General features: G+C 49.2%; 1 protein-coding gene across 1 annotated transcript; it reads right to left on the minus strand.

Annotated features, from left to right (window-relative positions):
* Nucleotides 1-8,615: 8,615 nt before the first annotated feature.
* On the minus strand, nt 8,616-12,773 carry BCDIN3D (BCDIN3 domain containing RNA methyltransferase). The gene is made up of 2 exons (XM_031603251.2): nt 12,582-12,773; nt 8,616-9,539 (listed from the first exon to the last, which is right to left on the minus strand). The coding sequence occupies exons 1-2, from the start codon at nt 12,771-12,773 to the stop codon at nt 8,925-8,927; spliced, it is 807 nt and encodes a 268-aa protein (XP_031459111.2). The 3' UTR covers nt 8,616-8,924.
* Nucleotides 12,774-14,819: the final 2,046 nt, after the last annotated feature.

The raw sequence follows: 14,819 nt of genomic DNA on the forward strand, positions 1-14,819 counted from the left end.
CAGCAGTAACCAAATACTCTAGATAAGCACATAAAGCAGGAACAGAAAGGCCAAGAGTGACTTTAGCACAACTAAAAGAGTGGTGATAGGCACAGATCGGGATGCTTAAGAACAAGGACCCCCCCCCCCCCCCCACACACACACACAGACATACACACTCATGCTCCCCATCCATGCAAACACTGCTCTGAAACCAGGAGAGCAATCATGGCAGGCAGACAGCCCCTGGGCTGGGGAACCTCAGGAGACACAGCTCAGGCTTCTCTTTCCACCTGGCTGGGAAAGGACAATCCCAGGCTGGGCCACCCAGCCCTGCAGGGCTCTGTCAGCATTGTTTGCAGCAGGGTGCAAGCTGCCTGCCCCACCTGGCGCTCCCCTTTGTGCATTTGCTGAGCTCTGATCTGACGGCGTCCATCGCCCTGGGGAGGGAACTGCTCACAAACAGGGCAGGAACTGCTCACAAACAGGGCAGACGGCTCCAACCTACTTTCGCTGGGTTTTGCACAGAAGGCAAACATCAGAGGCTTCAAAGCTCCCGCATCAGCAAATTGTCTGGCAAGCATCTTGGCAAAGAAATGCCAGAGGGAGGGAAGCGAGGGGATTCTCTCCTGTGGGGCTGCTCAGCCTGTGGGCTACATTCAGGAACAGCTCATCTGCTGCTCCTTTCCTTTCCCCAACCCCCCCAGGCACAGATCAACCTGCTCCTGCCATCTCTTCTACCCCCCCATCTTTGTTTTGCCATCACGCAACCACACTGCAGGTGCCTCTACCCCACAGCAGGTGCACATGCAAAGCAGTTCCAGTGCTGGGGGAAAATGAGCCATTCTCCTGACTTATCACACAGCCAGCCTGTATTTCTGCTATATGACATCCATAGACATATCACAGGGAGAGGAATTAAGATGAGCTTCTCCCTGCGGTCTCCCTCTACAAGACCTGAAGTTGAGCATCTCTGCGCTGTGGTCTGCAAGCCCACCTTTGTATGACATCACACTGAGGCTCCAGGAGCAGCTGCTGGGCTCAGCACTCAGCTACCCTGGGCTCAGAGCAGGGAATGGTAACCAGGTTCTACCCCAACCAGTTGCTCTGCTGGAGACAACCGTGACTGTCATCAACCCACTCCTATGGAACAGCAGGCCCTCGGTAATCCCCCCCATGTACACTCCTGGTATGCAGCTTCTCTCCTCCCTATCTCTACACACACACACCCACGCATACACAGCATTAACAGCTTTACTCCTGGCTTTACGAGCATTTACACACTCAATAAAGCATTCTTTTTGCCTTGCAGTTGTGCCAGCTCTTTGTAAATCCTCAGCACTCTTCCTTTTGAAGCTGGAAGAGAACCAGGCCACCTCTACCAACTCTCTTCACAGCAGCTTTCAGCTCGCAACTCCTTAAAAAGACTTTCCTCCCTTTCCCCAAACCTCTGCCCTTCTGAGTCACGCTCTGTGCAATGCCTGAAGTCAGCACTTCACACCAACCAGCTGAAGCTGGTCTTTGGAAAAATGCAGACACATCCATGCAGAGCGCAGGGCAGCGACCAGCCAGGACCTGCAACCCTGGCAAGGAGCAGAGCAGGTTTGCTGGTGACAACACCAGCTAGAAATGCAGATCAAGAGAGAACACGGAGGAGCAGAGCAACTTTCCTCCCCACCTCCCCCCCAAGGCAAAGATCAGTGTTTGGGACACGGACTGCTCACCTGGGAAAATGGCTGCGGGGAGAGAAAAGCCTGACACAGGCTGCTCTTCCTTTGTGTTGTTCCTCAACCCAGAGCTCAGGTAAGTGGGTCCTTTGGCCTTACAGAGCCTGGGCTGGGAACCCCCCTCCCAAATCCATTTTGCACTGAAGGCCAAAGGGGACCAAGCCACCAGCCCTCCTAATTCCAGCATCGATAGCACAATGCTCAGGAGCACAGATCTCCCCATGCAGAGGTGCCCCAGGAGCACCCAACCCCATTCCCAAGTATCCCCTGCATGTTCTCTCCTTTTCTCCCTCCTATCTCCAAAGCAGTGACACATCTCACCACCTCTGTGAGCTCCCCGCTTCTTTCCACTGAGCCACAGCCCTTTGGAACTGCATCTTTCCCCACTCGAAGCCAAATGCTTTATTAGTGCATATTTCCACGCTCTGCTCTCACGTGGCTTCTCCATGAAGGCAAGGTTTACCCTGAGCACCATGCAGAACGTTATAGAAGCAGCCACACCATTTTGGAAAGTCCCACAGAAAGTCCTGAGAAGCAGGGCTTGCTCCAGGAGAGGTAGGAAAGGGGTTTTCACAGCTCAGTGTGACTGCCCTGATCCAAAGACAAGGTCAGCCACAGATCTGCAGTGGGATCAGAAGTTATCGAGGGCAAACAAAAAAAAAGCAGATCTTAGGTATTTGTCCTGTTTAACAATTGCTGGTATTTGAGGAAAAGACTAAGCAGCACCTTCTTAAGTAATGGCCAAGAAAAAGGCAGAGTTAAAATTCAATCTGAGTCAGTAAGGAATGCACTGCAGGCCCTGCTCTAGGGGCTGGAAGGCAATAAATAATTCAGCATCTGCCCTACTTGGACACCCTGGACAAGAGGAGTCAACATTGGGAATGTCCAGAACACAGCAAATCAGTCCCAGGAGACTGAAGAGCCCTGGATAATAGCCACCACCACACACATTCCTGAAAAGCTCTGGCTACTTTCACATAGTACCCTGCTAATCCACTTGCTTCCATGCACCAGCAATAATTAGGCTCCATTGCAATGCAGCAGGAGGGGACTGAGGTGCTCTATTGCAGGGGTGGGGGTTGATGGACTCCAGACCCCACACGGAGGGTCCAGCTCTCCTGCACCTCTGTATGCACATTTAAGTTGATGTATCTATCAGAAGGGTTTATGAAAGCCTTCCCTCTCCTATATGCTTTCCTCAAGGGTAAGGGAATTCTCAGCGTGCAACCAAGGATCCCTTCCTTTGCACTCACAGAAGTGCCACTTGATTTTCCCACCACCATCTCCCATGCTTGAAATAGGGATCTTTGAGGAGGTAAAGGAGATTAAAGGGACACAGAAAGAGTCGAGCAGCCTTCAAGGGCCAGCCAGGAGAGGAGCCGCCCTGCTTCTCCCTTTTGATCTCCGCGTAAGCAGCACAGAGCTGCCCTTGGCTTTTGATGTGTCACCCTGCAGATTGTTCTCTCGCAGCAGGGCAGGCCTGTTGCAGCATGACTGCTCCTGAATTTCAGCTGCTGGGGGAACAAAGCTGTACTTCAGCAGCTTCTACACATTTCAGGGCCGTCAGAGTCTGGACTGACCCCAGGGATGGAGGGGAACTGAGAAGGCCAGGGAGGGACACCACCCTCAAATTCAGCTCTAACTAAATCCCTGCCAGTCATACAGAAGGTGCAGAAACTGCTACTGCAACAGTAAAATAGAGTGACTTAATCTGGCATCATGAAGCACTTAACAGAAGGAACCAGGGCAGGGGATCTGCAGTGCCATGCCCAGTCTTTGGCCCACTGTACACAACTTAGATGAAGGGAGTTTAATCAGTTGCACTTTATTTAAAGTGCATTCTGCCATGGAAGGATGAGTAAGACCCTTACCCCTCATTTCAGAGGAGTACAGAGAGCTTTGCTGCTCTGAAAACATCGTCCCTCAAAACTAAACTGTGCCCTGTTAAAGGCCCATGGATTTAGTGGCTTTGTTGCAAGCGAGAACAAAAATCCAAGCAGCTGATAATATGCATTTTGTAAGCCTGATCTACAACTGACCCAACTTGGATTCTCTGGTCAACTCAGGTCTGCATATTGCTTTGTATTCACTGAGCTCAAGGGCTTAGCTTAACACGTCAGGTTATCCTTCCCTGTGAAATAAAGAGCACAAGATGAGCAGTCTGAGGAAAGCAGCAGCTTGCCCCAGTCCCACAGGCAGCTGGGGACAAGGCTCAGAAAGGAACCCACATTTCCTACCCTACAATCAAGTTCTTTGAGACCTGAGCACCTACCAATTTTTCTAAAGGGTTATAAGCATATCCTGAGCCCAGATCACAACCCCAACTTTTTTCTCCAAACTGGAGACCCCTTTGGACTCCAAGACCAGCGGTTGACCCAACTGTAAGGTAAAAAGGACACTCCTACAACAACTAAACACAGAAAACTCAGGTGACATTTGGTGGCAAGGCTGCTGCCTGTAATGCTACAAGAGATCAGTGTACAAAGACCTGTGGGAAACCAAACCTGCCCACATTAACACAAACCTAATGAAAAAGCTGAGGTGCCAGGAGAGAAACCCTAAATACTAAAAAGAGCAAGTGACAGACCAGACTTCCCACACACCACTCATCTACCTACATACTACTCCATTGGGTCCAGAGAGACTGCACCAAAGCCTTGGAGAATCCAGGAGCCCATTCTCACTTAGTCATCAAACCTAAGGGTACAAAGCTAAACTGCATCCGTTTCCATAACCTAGAGGACACAAGGAAGTTAACAGGCGATCTTCTTATTTCCCTCTGGCTTGCTCTGACATACCAAGTGCTCTCATTTGCAACTTGACCAAACAGGACAGCCTTCAGCACAAGTCCAGAGTGAAGACAAGGGAAGCCCCCTCCCAGAAGCCCCCCCCAGCACTGAGAAAGGGAATCAGGTTCTTCACACCACCAGCTAACCTGACAAACCAGAACTTTGCAAGAGGACTGGCTCACACCTGGTAGAGAACAGGCATCACGTGTTTGATGCATAGCTGTTCTTCTTTCAGGTCTCCAGCGTGCCAGAAACAGATGCCCATACTTCACAGGGCTGACACCTCTCACTTTTCTCCTTTAATTCACAGGCTGCAAAGTTCCAGGGAGAACAAGAACAAACATGCCCTCAGCTGAGCAAAGGAAATCCGAAAATCTGCAGCTTCTAACATACAAGCTTGTAGTGGCAAGCTGCCGGGTTTCCAGCTAAAGGAAGCTGCTTATGAGAGCAGACACACTGCTGCCAACTCTCAGTTCCTAAGCTTGATTCCTCCATTCCTGAGCTGCTCATACATTCTGGGAAAAGTGGAGTGAGACCATAAATTCTGCTGCCATTTAGAAAGGCCAACGAACAGCGTTTGCAAGGCTGTCAGTATGTGTGTGTGCAGGAATGGAAGCAGACAGCAGGGAGACAGGAGTTTACAGCACTCGTTTGATCTGGCAGCTGTTAATGTTAAACTGATAAAGTGGCTGCTGTTGCACCACGTTTGCACACCACGTTCTTCCCCACTCAGTGCATTCCTTGCTCTCATCCAGTACAAGACCCTAAGAGACAGAGCACTGTTCCTTAGCATAAGAGTTAAAATTAAAAAAATAATTAAAAAAAGAAAGAAAGAAAAAAAGGGATTTCTCATCAACTCAATTTAATTTACTTCCTACAAAGGCTGGAAGCCACAGCAGAATCACCCAGAAATTGGAACTCAGCCCCAACTTTAATAGTGACTTGCTCAGCTTTAGCTATTTGGTCTAGATTTTTCTACCCAAGGAAGGAGGATAATTACACACAACTTGCTACACAGCAGTGGTGCGAGACTTAATTAGTCAGAGCACTTTGAAGGTACAGCACCTAATTAATATCTGAAGCAGCTGCAATGATCATTACGTACAATGGCATAGCTCACAGCTGATGATACAGCTCAGCTCATCAGGACTTTTTCATCCTCAAAAGTGCTGTGCAAACATCCAGCCCATATTCCACATCAGAAATCTCCACGGTGGTGGGTGGATACCAAACTCCTTTCATGGATGGAAAAACTGAGGCAAGGTCTGATGGAACCCAGCAACAAACCACAGAGCCTAAGAACACAACGAAGCGCTGGCATGGGAACTCCCAGTTTGCTGCTGGGTGGAACAGGGCAGCACCTTGCTGTGAATTTTGTAGGCTCCTGCAGACAACTGTGGAGCCATGGGGTTGGAGAGAGCAAGCAGAATCTCCTTACTACCCTTCCAACATGCAGGAAAAAAACATGACACAAAACGAGTGGCAAAGAAGGTCAGCACAGGCAGCAGAGTAGCATGAGCACACTTCCATTTCCTTTGTTTTAGCAACAGCCCCATCTCTGTATTGCAGAGATGAGTACAGAGGCTTCTGCACCAGCTTTGCCATCCGTCATCCTTCATCATTACACAGGTGTCCTCAAACAAGCAGGGACATCTCTCTGCTTCCCCAGCTGCATGAAGAACAATTAACCACCCAGCTCTGCACAGTGAGAGGGAGCACAAGTGTCAGTCTTAACCCCCACCTTTACTTTCCTTATGTCCTGCCTCCAGGAGGCCTGTGAATACCTCTTAACCACGTTGCAAAATGCAAAGAGCGCAGAGTATATAAAAGAAATATTCTCCAGAGCCTTACATAAGCACAGCAGTTGAGATCCACAGGCTTTCTTCTGTTGCTGTGTCATGGAGCTGGGCTCCCAGCTGTCTCATCTCATGACACCTTCCTGGAGAACAAAAGCAGCGAGCTGAAAAGAAAGGAGATTATTATTATTATTATTTTAACACTGTCTGCTAAAGGACTGACTTCATTCCATTCTACCTGATATCTCAAGAACCACACAGGGATTTATGTTGACATTAATTTAAGCTGTGTTTGTGGCAATATCCAAAGGAAGAGAAACAAAACACGCTGCTGTGCCAAAGTCAGAGTAGTTTTGGAGCTGAGCCATTTCTGAGTGGGACATATTGATATTAGCAATTTAGAAGTCCAGACTTGAGACAGATAAGAAGTCACTGTACTGTTACATACACACTGGGCTGGTTTGCAGGTCTGCACACAGCCAGCACATAAAGGCTGCAAAAAAAGAAATGAGGAAATAAGAAAACAGAGTCTTTCAACAACGAGCAGACCAAAGGAATCACCCAGGCAGATACTATCAGTGCAGAAAGAACATAAAACAGGCTCTCTTTGAAGAGGAATGTCATTCCAGGTGGGTGCAGGGAAGGTCTCCTGTAATTCTTTGGGTTGTTTACCTTCCTAGCAACAATTTATTAAGCTTTTCAGGCAGCTGTGCAAATTCCCACGCAGAACTGAAAGGCAGAAAACCCTGCTCACCCCTTTACAACAGACATAGCCCAGGTCTATTTTCTACATATTTCAAAGAGAACAGCAAGGAATGTTGACACAACCCAACAGCTGTAGGCTGCACGATACTCCAGTGCCACCAGCTGCACAGTGCAGGGAACAGCAGTGGCTCAGCCATCACCCCTGAGTCACTGCAGCCCACCCATAGATTGCAGCCAACCTCAGAGGTGCTTCATTATCAAAGAGATAAGTGGAATTCATATATAACCTGAAAGAGAGAGAGAGAGAGAGAGAGAGAGATTGGGCACTTGGGTGAACCCTTAAGAAAATGCAGGATGAAGTTTTGCTCTACTCTCCCACAAGGATAGGGGAAACAGCCCTGATTTTAAAGCCTTCTGTAACAAAACTAACAGCTGTCACTGGGACTGACACCTTGGTTTGCAGCTGAGAAAGCAGGTTCTGTGAGCTTTTCTTTCTGTGCCCCTTCTCAGTTCCTTCAAATACACTCACCCCCATAAGCACTCTTTATCACTCTCACATATCTATCCATGGGTCCCCAGCAGCTCCTCAACCATTAGTGAACGGCAGCCCAGCAGAGCACACACACCCTTCACTCTTTAATCTGAGCTCATTACAAAGGAAACCAAAACTTTCTGATTTCCTATCACTGCCTCAGCAAACAACCAGGAAGTTCCAGCCACAACAACTAAAACAGAGCACTCGTGAACAAGAACTGCTAGACAAGAGCACCTCCTGGAGGAGATTCCCTTTGGGTACACACCTGGGCTTCCCTCACTGCACAGTAAGGGAGCTGCAGAACTCAGAAGAGTCATCACTTACCTATTTCAGTGTGTCACAGCCTACTCATACAAGCTATTTGAACAGCACCCTGCAAGCGTGACTCCTGCCAATGATAAAAGCCAGCAAAACCACTAATCAGATATGAACTAAAGCCAGTAGGGAGATTAAACAAAGTGAAGTTAAATTATTTTACCCTCGTTTTTCCTTTTTTCTTCCCAGACCTTATTGAACAATAAGAAATAACCCAGATGTTGTGATATTTTAACCTTACTCACAGACAGCATTCAAGCTTCAGGCTTACCGAAGTGGTACATAGACCTAAGAATACAATGAAAATGCATACTCAGCTACCAGAGCCTACAAAAACTGTGTGAAAAAATAGATTTAAAAGGGAAAAAAAAAAAAAAAAAAAAAACTACAAAAACCAAAATGTTTACTGATAAAATTAAATTATTTTATTTTAAGGACATTGTTACAAAGAGCTCTCACTTTGTTACACTCTTCAATGAATACATGCTCTGTCAAGGAAATCCTTCACTCTGAAGAAAGTTAACACCACTGACAGCCTCCAAACCAGGCAAATCCCATCTGTAAAGGTGCACAGGACACTGTGACCAAAATACATTCTGCAATGATCCAACTTACTCATTCATGGCTGGTAAAGCAGGCTGTGTGTTTTCCTTAAGCCTTCTATCTAGAAAACACAACAAGAAGCAGAACAAACTGCATCACATGAGTGAGTAGAAATGGATTTGCCCCCCCCCGCCCTTTCCTCAAAAAGCTCTGTGTGCAAAAAAAAAAAAAAAAAAAAAAGGCATGTTCTCTCTTCTTCCAGGGAACATCCTTGGTAAGAAATCACACATATAGCAGCTTGGATTTCAAGAGTACTTTCTAGGAACAGCAACCTCAGAACCCACAAGATAGGTCAGAACTGCCACCACATTTTACAGATGTGAAGAGGAAAAAAAACAAACAACAATGCACCGATATTAGTTGCTTCAAACTCCCTAGGGAGGTCAAGGTCTGACCCCGATAGGGATGTAGGAATTCCTGTATGTGACTCTGTAGCTTGCCCACAAACTCAGGAGCACAAGAGTCCCTTTGTCAGTCACTGCTGCTGTTCTGAAGGCTCCCTGCCCTCATGATTTGAGCCATTTGACTTAAAGAGCAAGAGGCTTCTGTCCCAGCTGGTGCTCCCAAAGCAGCACACCAGCTCCATGGTGCAGTCCTTTGTTAAGATCTGTGTGATCCTCTCTGCCATATCCCCGTTGATGGCAAGAGATCGGAAGTGATCGAAGTCGTTCCTGCCCAGCTTCCGCAGGCGGCGGGCAGCTGCTCTGTAGCACTTCCAGGGCTGGGGTTCAATCAGCAAGTACCTGCACTGAGAGGACAGGAAGGCCAGGAACTCCACCAGGCCTCTGTCCCCGTGGTTCAAGTGGATCCACATAGTCACAGACATGCAAAAGCTGATGTCAAAGGTAGAACGGCCAAAACGGCTCAGGTAGGAGCTGAGGAATGGCTCTCTGGAGGTGGAGTCCATGATGTCCAAGTTGGCAAAGGATATGGAGTTAGGGAAGGGGCTGCTCTGCTGAGCCCTCTCAATGAGCACCGGATCAATGTCACAGCACAGAAGGTATAGATCCTTCCCATCTGCAGGCTGCTCTGGGCTGCCTTTGCCCTCCTGAAGGCCGAGCAGATGCCGGTACAGAGCCACACTCAGCTCCTGCAGAAAGGAAAACAACAGGAGTTCACAGGGCCCGCACTGCTTCCTTAGCACATCACCAAGCACACGGGATCCCACTCTCAGCAGCAAGGTCCAAGCACCACCTCAGAGCTTTCTCTTGATGCAGTTCAGAACAATGAGCTCACTGACATCTTTCCTTCTGAACTGAAAAGCATTGCAGCAGCCCTGACTACCAGAGAGGCAATCAGAAACAGGACTAAATCCACATCACCCCTCAGGTGGTGTTTGCAGGAAGAAAACCCAAGTAAGATGAATGGGTTTTACTAACAAAAATCATGCTGAAAGTCCCCAACCATTGTCAAGGTGAAGATTTCATTGGCTTCCCCAGGTGACCTCAGAACTTCATGGCAAGACCTAGGCTACTTATATTTGAAGTAACAAATTTCTTCCTCTTCTGCTAAAGGAAAAGATACTTCCTGACCATCATATCACAGTATAACAAAGTTAAGGAGAGCTTTCTTTGAATTTCCTTTTGTAGAGTGCGCCACTCAGCGGCAACCAAATTTATTTCTCATTAAAGGAGATCTGATGAAGCTCCTGAATGACAGCAAGGGAAACTGTAACAGCACTGAGCTCACACAAGCAGGCAGGCAGCGTCCTCTAGCGGTGCAAGTCTGCATTTCAAAAGAACCACACAACGTTTTTACCTGACCTATTCTACAAGTTCAGCTGAAACAGGACCTGGAATCGTCCTTTGACAGTGCAGACTTTTAAGGCATCTAACAGAAGGCCGGGGAAAGAAGCCACAGAAACAACAGCACTCACGTCCTCAGCTAGAATGACTTTTCATCCTGAATAATTATTTTTAAGTTAACACAGAGATAAAGCTTTCATCTGGAAAAAAAATAACAGTTATATTAAGCCTTGCACTAGTGTGCATCTCAATTACAACATAGCAAAGCTGCACGACAAGAAAAAGCCAGGAGAATAAAAGCAGTACAAGGAACAGAAAGACAGCAGACTCCCAAAAGAAGGGAAATTCTGCGAGATTCACCAGTTTGATTGCAAAAATCTTCAAGAATGCGTGAGCAGGATGTTAATTTTAAGTCCTGTCTGAGCAATAACTGAGGTGCTACTGCTAAATTCATACCAGATCATGGTTTCTAATTTCAGACTTGGCTGGTTCCCTGCCTCTTTGATGCTGAGGACACCCAGCAACCCAGGGCTCTACAGGTCCAACACTTGGTGGGAAGGAGGACAGACTGAGCACAGCCTCCAAACCACTTCTCAGCCTCGGTATTTAGGCATAGGCAGCTCCACCCTTACCTTCACTGTTCTCTCATAGAAGATTTGAGGAGGTGGCTTCCCACACTGCAGTGGTCTGTGACCCCCACCCAAGTGCTCTCTGCCTCAGTCTCACAGGCTCACACCCACCCCAGGCTGATGTCCCACACCCCCCAGCCCTCCCAGGCTGTTTCATTTCCCACCAGCTCCCTGGGTTACTGTTCCCACAGCCTTCTCCACTGTCCCCACCACTCCAGGCCACTACACCCCTCCGTTTGCTCAGGCTGCTCCATTCCTCCCCAAAATTCCAGGCAGTGCCTCCTCCATTCCTTCCTCCCACACCTCCAATCACAGATTGCTCCAGTCTCCCCAGTCCCTCCCACTGTACCCCAGGCTCCTGCCTCCCCCAGTCTCCTCCATTTCTGGACTACCATGAGTCATTGCTTTCCCATACCCCCTAACTTCTCCCACTGTGCCCCAGTACCTGAGAGCACTGTCTCCCTTAAACTTTTCCACTGCTCCCAATGTTCCAGATCACTATCTCCCCCCCAATCTTTTCCACTACACCCCAGTATCCCAGACAACTGTCTCCCTGCTAATTTTTCACTCTGCCACCCTGTGCCCTACTCACTCCTAATCTTCCCCTCTATACCTCAGAACACTGCCTTCCTGTTCATCTTCCCCACTGCCCCAGCACTCCACGCCAATCTCCCCATTATCCCAGACCATTACCCATCTTAATATTTCTTCACTGTCCCCCAATAGTCAGCACCCCAGACCACTCTCACCCCTAATTTTTCCCACTGCCCCTTAATGCTCCAGATCACTGCTTCCCCCAAATCTTTTTCCCTGTTCCCCATATTCAAGACCTCTGCCTCCCCTCTTTTTTCCTCCTACTGCCCCCCAGTACTCCAGGCCACTGTCTCCCAACCTTTCACACTATTCCCCCCAAGCCTTCCCATTGCTTCCTATACCAGAGGCCACTGTCATCCCATGAATCTCTCACCATCCCCCAATGCTCCAGATCACTGCCTCCCCCCTAATCTTTCTCCCCCTCCCCCCATATTCTAGACCACTGCCTTCCATTAAGGTTTCCCACTGCCCCCAGTATCCCCAGACCAATCTCCCCCACTGTCCTCCACTGCTCCAGTCCACTCTCACCCCTGCTCCTCAAACATCCCATATCACTGTCTCCCCTTACACTTCCCCATTGCCTCCCATATCCTAGACCACTCTCCCCCAGTCTTTTCCACTGCCCTCCAATACCTCAGCCCACTGCCTCCCCTTTAACTTTTTACTTTCCCCCAATGCCCCAGATCACTTCTTCCCCCAGTCTTTCTCCCTGACCCCCATACTCAAGACCACTGTCTCCCCCTATTATTTCCTTCTGCCCTCCAAGTACTCCAGGCCACTTTCACCCAATGCTTCCCACTGCCCCCCCCAAGCTTTCCCACTGCTCTCTGTATCATACACCACCGTCTCTAACCGAATCCTTCCCTCTGCCTTCCAATACCCCAGACAAGTCTCACCCCTAATTTATCCCACTGCTCCATAATGCCCCAGATCGCTGCCTCCCCCAATCTTTCTCCCCGCCCCCCATACTCTACACCACCATCTTCCTATAAATCTTTCCCACTGCTCCACCAATACCCCCACACCAATCTCCCCATTGCCCACCCTCTCCCCTCAGTCTCTCCCGTCACCCCCACGTCTTTCTGTCCGTCCGTCCGTCCCCTACCTTTCCTCCCTTCCCTCAGGAGGCCCTACCAGGCCCACCCCGCCCCGAGGTGCCCTTACCCCAGAATTGCAGCCCACGTCGAGCCCCAGCAGCGGGCGGGCGTCCGAGGGGAACAGCTGCCGCAGGAGTCCTCCGGGTAAGAGGCGGAGGCGGCCCTCGGGCGGGTGGAAGCGGGAGTAATTGGGGAAGTTCCCATAAGGAGCGGCGCCGGGCTCCAAAGTGGGACCCTCCTCGTTTGTGGGCGCCGCCATTTTGCCCCGTTGTTGTGCGGTCGCCGGGCGGGAACAGAGGGAGAAGAGAAAGGTTCCGGGAGAGAAAGGTTCCGGGGGGGGAGATGTGCGCATGCGTAGAGCGCCGTTGGGATGGAGGTTTGCTGTGTGACAGTGGTGGTGATAGAAAGATAGAATCATAGAATCATGAAGGTTGGAAAAGACCTCCCAGATCATCCAGACCCAGCCCAGCCCGGTTCACCATACCCACTGACCGTATCCCCATGTGCCACCTCTCCATGGTTTCTGAGCACCTCCAGGGATGGTGACCAGATTTTACCCAGAAAAGAGTACAGCTGTGCAAGCTGTGTGCTGCAGCTCCTCCAGGACAGTCCTGTGGGAGACAGAGTAAGAAGCTTTACTAAAATCTAGGCAGCCCACATCCATAGCCTTGCTCTCATCCACCAGCCGGTTGCACGGTCATAGAAGGAGACCAGGTTGATCAGGAATGACTCACCTTTTGTGAACCTGTGTTGCCTGAGCCTGATCCCCCACTTGTCCCTGCATGCCATCTCATCACAGTCAAGATGATCTGCTCCATGACCTTCCTTCTGTAGTTCCTCAAATCCTCCTTCTGACCCTTCTTGTAGATGGGCATCACGTTGTCAAGTCTCCATTTGTATGGGACCTCTCCACTTCACCAGGACTGCTGATAAATGGTGGATAGCAGATCAGCAGCCACCTCTGCCAGCTCCTTCAGTACCCTCAGGTGGATCCCATCCAACCCCATGGACGTGTGACACTGCAGGTGGAGCAGCAGGTCCCTACCTGCTTCCTCCTGAGTCGTGGGGGATTTATTCTGCTCCCCATCCCTGATAGGACCACAAGCAGGGACAAGAGGACAACGCCATCCTCCTGTAGTCCACCAAGGAAAAAAACACTCCTGCTACCTGCACAGCCGCAGCCATCCTATTCTAGTCTTTCCAAATCCCTTTGAGTGAAAAGTGGAATTCGTAGAGATTTTACCTAAAAGACCACTGGCCCTGTCACACCAGAGCAGGCTGAAGAGGTGCTCAAGAAACATGAAAATGTGGCAGTTAGGGACATGGTTTTTTGGGCATGGTGGTGTTGATTCAGTGATTGGACTGGATGACCTTAGTGGTCTTTTCCAACCTTAATGATTCAGTGATTCTATGAGTGGGCATGGTGGGGATGGGTTGATGGTTGAACTCCCATCAAAGTCTTTTGAACCTTAACGATTCTGTGATTTGATAGGCAAGCAGCCAGCGGGAGGTTTTACAGCAGGGAAAATAAAGGCTTTGGTAAAAAGGAGTGAAGAAGACCCCCATCTGCATCACAGGGAAGGTTTGAGGGGCAAGCTGACAGGGAATACAGGGAATACATCATTTTAGACAGTGATGTTGTTTTTTATCACAGCACGAAGAGCAGAGGGCGCCAGGAACTCAAAAATCTGGGTGCACACCAGAGCCAGGGTTCAGCCCTGGCTACGTTTTGCATTGAGAAAAACAAGGAGGGTTGGCAAAGAGTCCCACTGTCCTGAATACAGCTCGAGGATGGAAGGGAAGGAAGATGGGAAGGGGAGCAAAAATAAACATTTCACTCTTCTCCTGGGAGAGGAGTTTGTATTTATATACTTCAGGTCTCCTCTGACTCTCTCTGTCTGCATTTAGACCCCTCATCTTCCTGCCTCATTTGCTATAGGCATAGGAAACAGCTCAATGCTTTCCTCTTTCAATATCCTTCAAAATGGGGTCTATCTCCCCATCTCCTTGCTTAGAATCAGAGAAACATTAATGTTGGAAAAGAACTCCCAGAGCATCCAGTCCAACTCCAACCCACCCCACCGTGCCCACTGACCACATTCCCGTGTGCCACCTCTCCACGGTTCCTGAACCCCTTTAGGGATGCTGATCCCACCACCTCCCTTGGCAGCCTGGGCCAATGCATCACCACTCTTTCGAAGAAGAAATTATTCCTAATATCCAACCTGCACCTCCCCTAACGCAAATTGAGGTCATTCCCTCTGGTCCTATCAGTGTTACCTAGGAGAAGAGTATCCTTCTCTCC

This window comes from Phasianus colchicus, chromosome 33 (genome assembly GCF_987193195.1).
Source record: "Phasianus colchicus chromosome 33, bPhaCol1.hap1.1, whole genome shotgun sequence".
Classification (NCBI taxonomy): domain Eukaryota; kingdom Metazoa; phylum Chordata; class Aves; order Galliformes; family Phasianidae; genus Phasianus; species Phasianus colchicus.

What these genes read in the sequence shown, in the direction of transcription:
- BCDIN3D (XM_031603251.2), bottom strand. Translation starts at nt 12,773, where the DNA reads ATGGCGGCGCCCACAAACGAGGAGGGTCCCACTTTGGAGCCCGGCGCC. An exon ending in ACGTGGGCTGCAATTCTGGG is followed by an intron (nt 9,540 to 12,581) that starts GTAAGGGCACCT and finishes TCCTTTCTGCAG; the next exon opens with GAGCTGAGTGTGGCTCTGTA.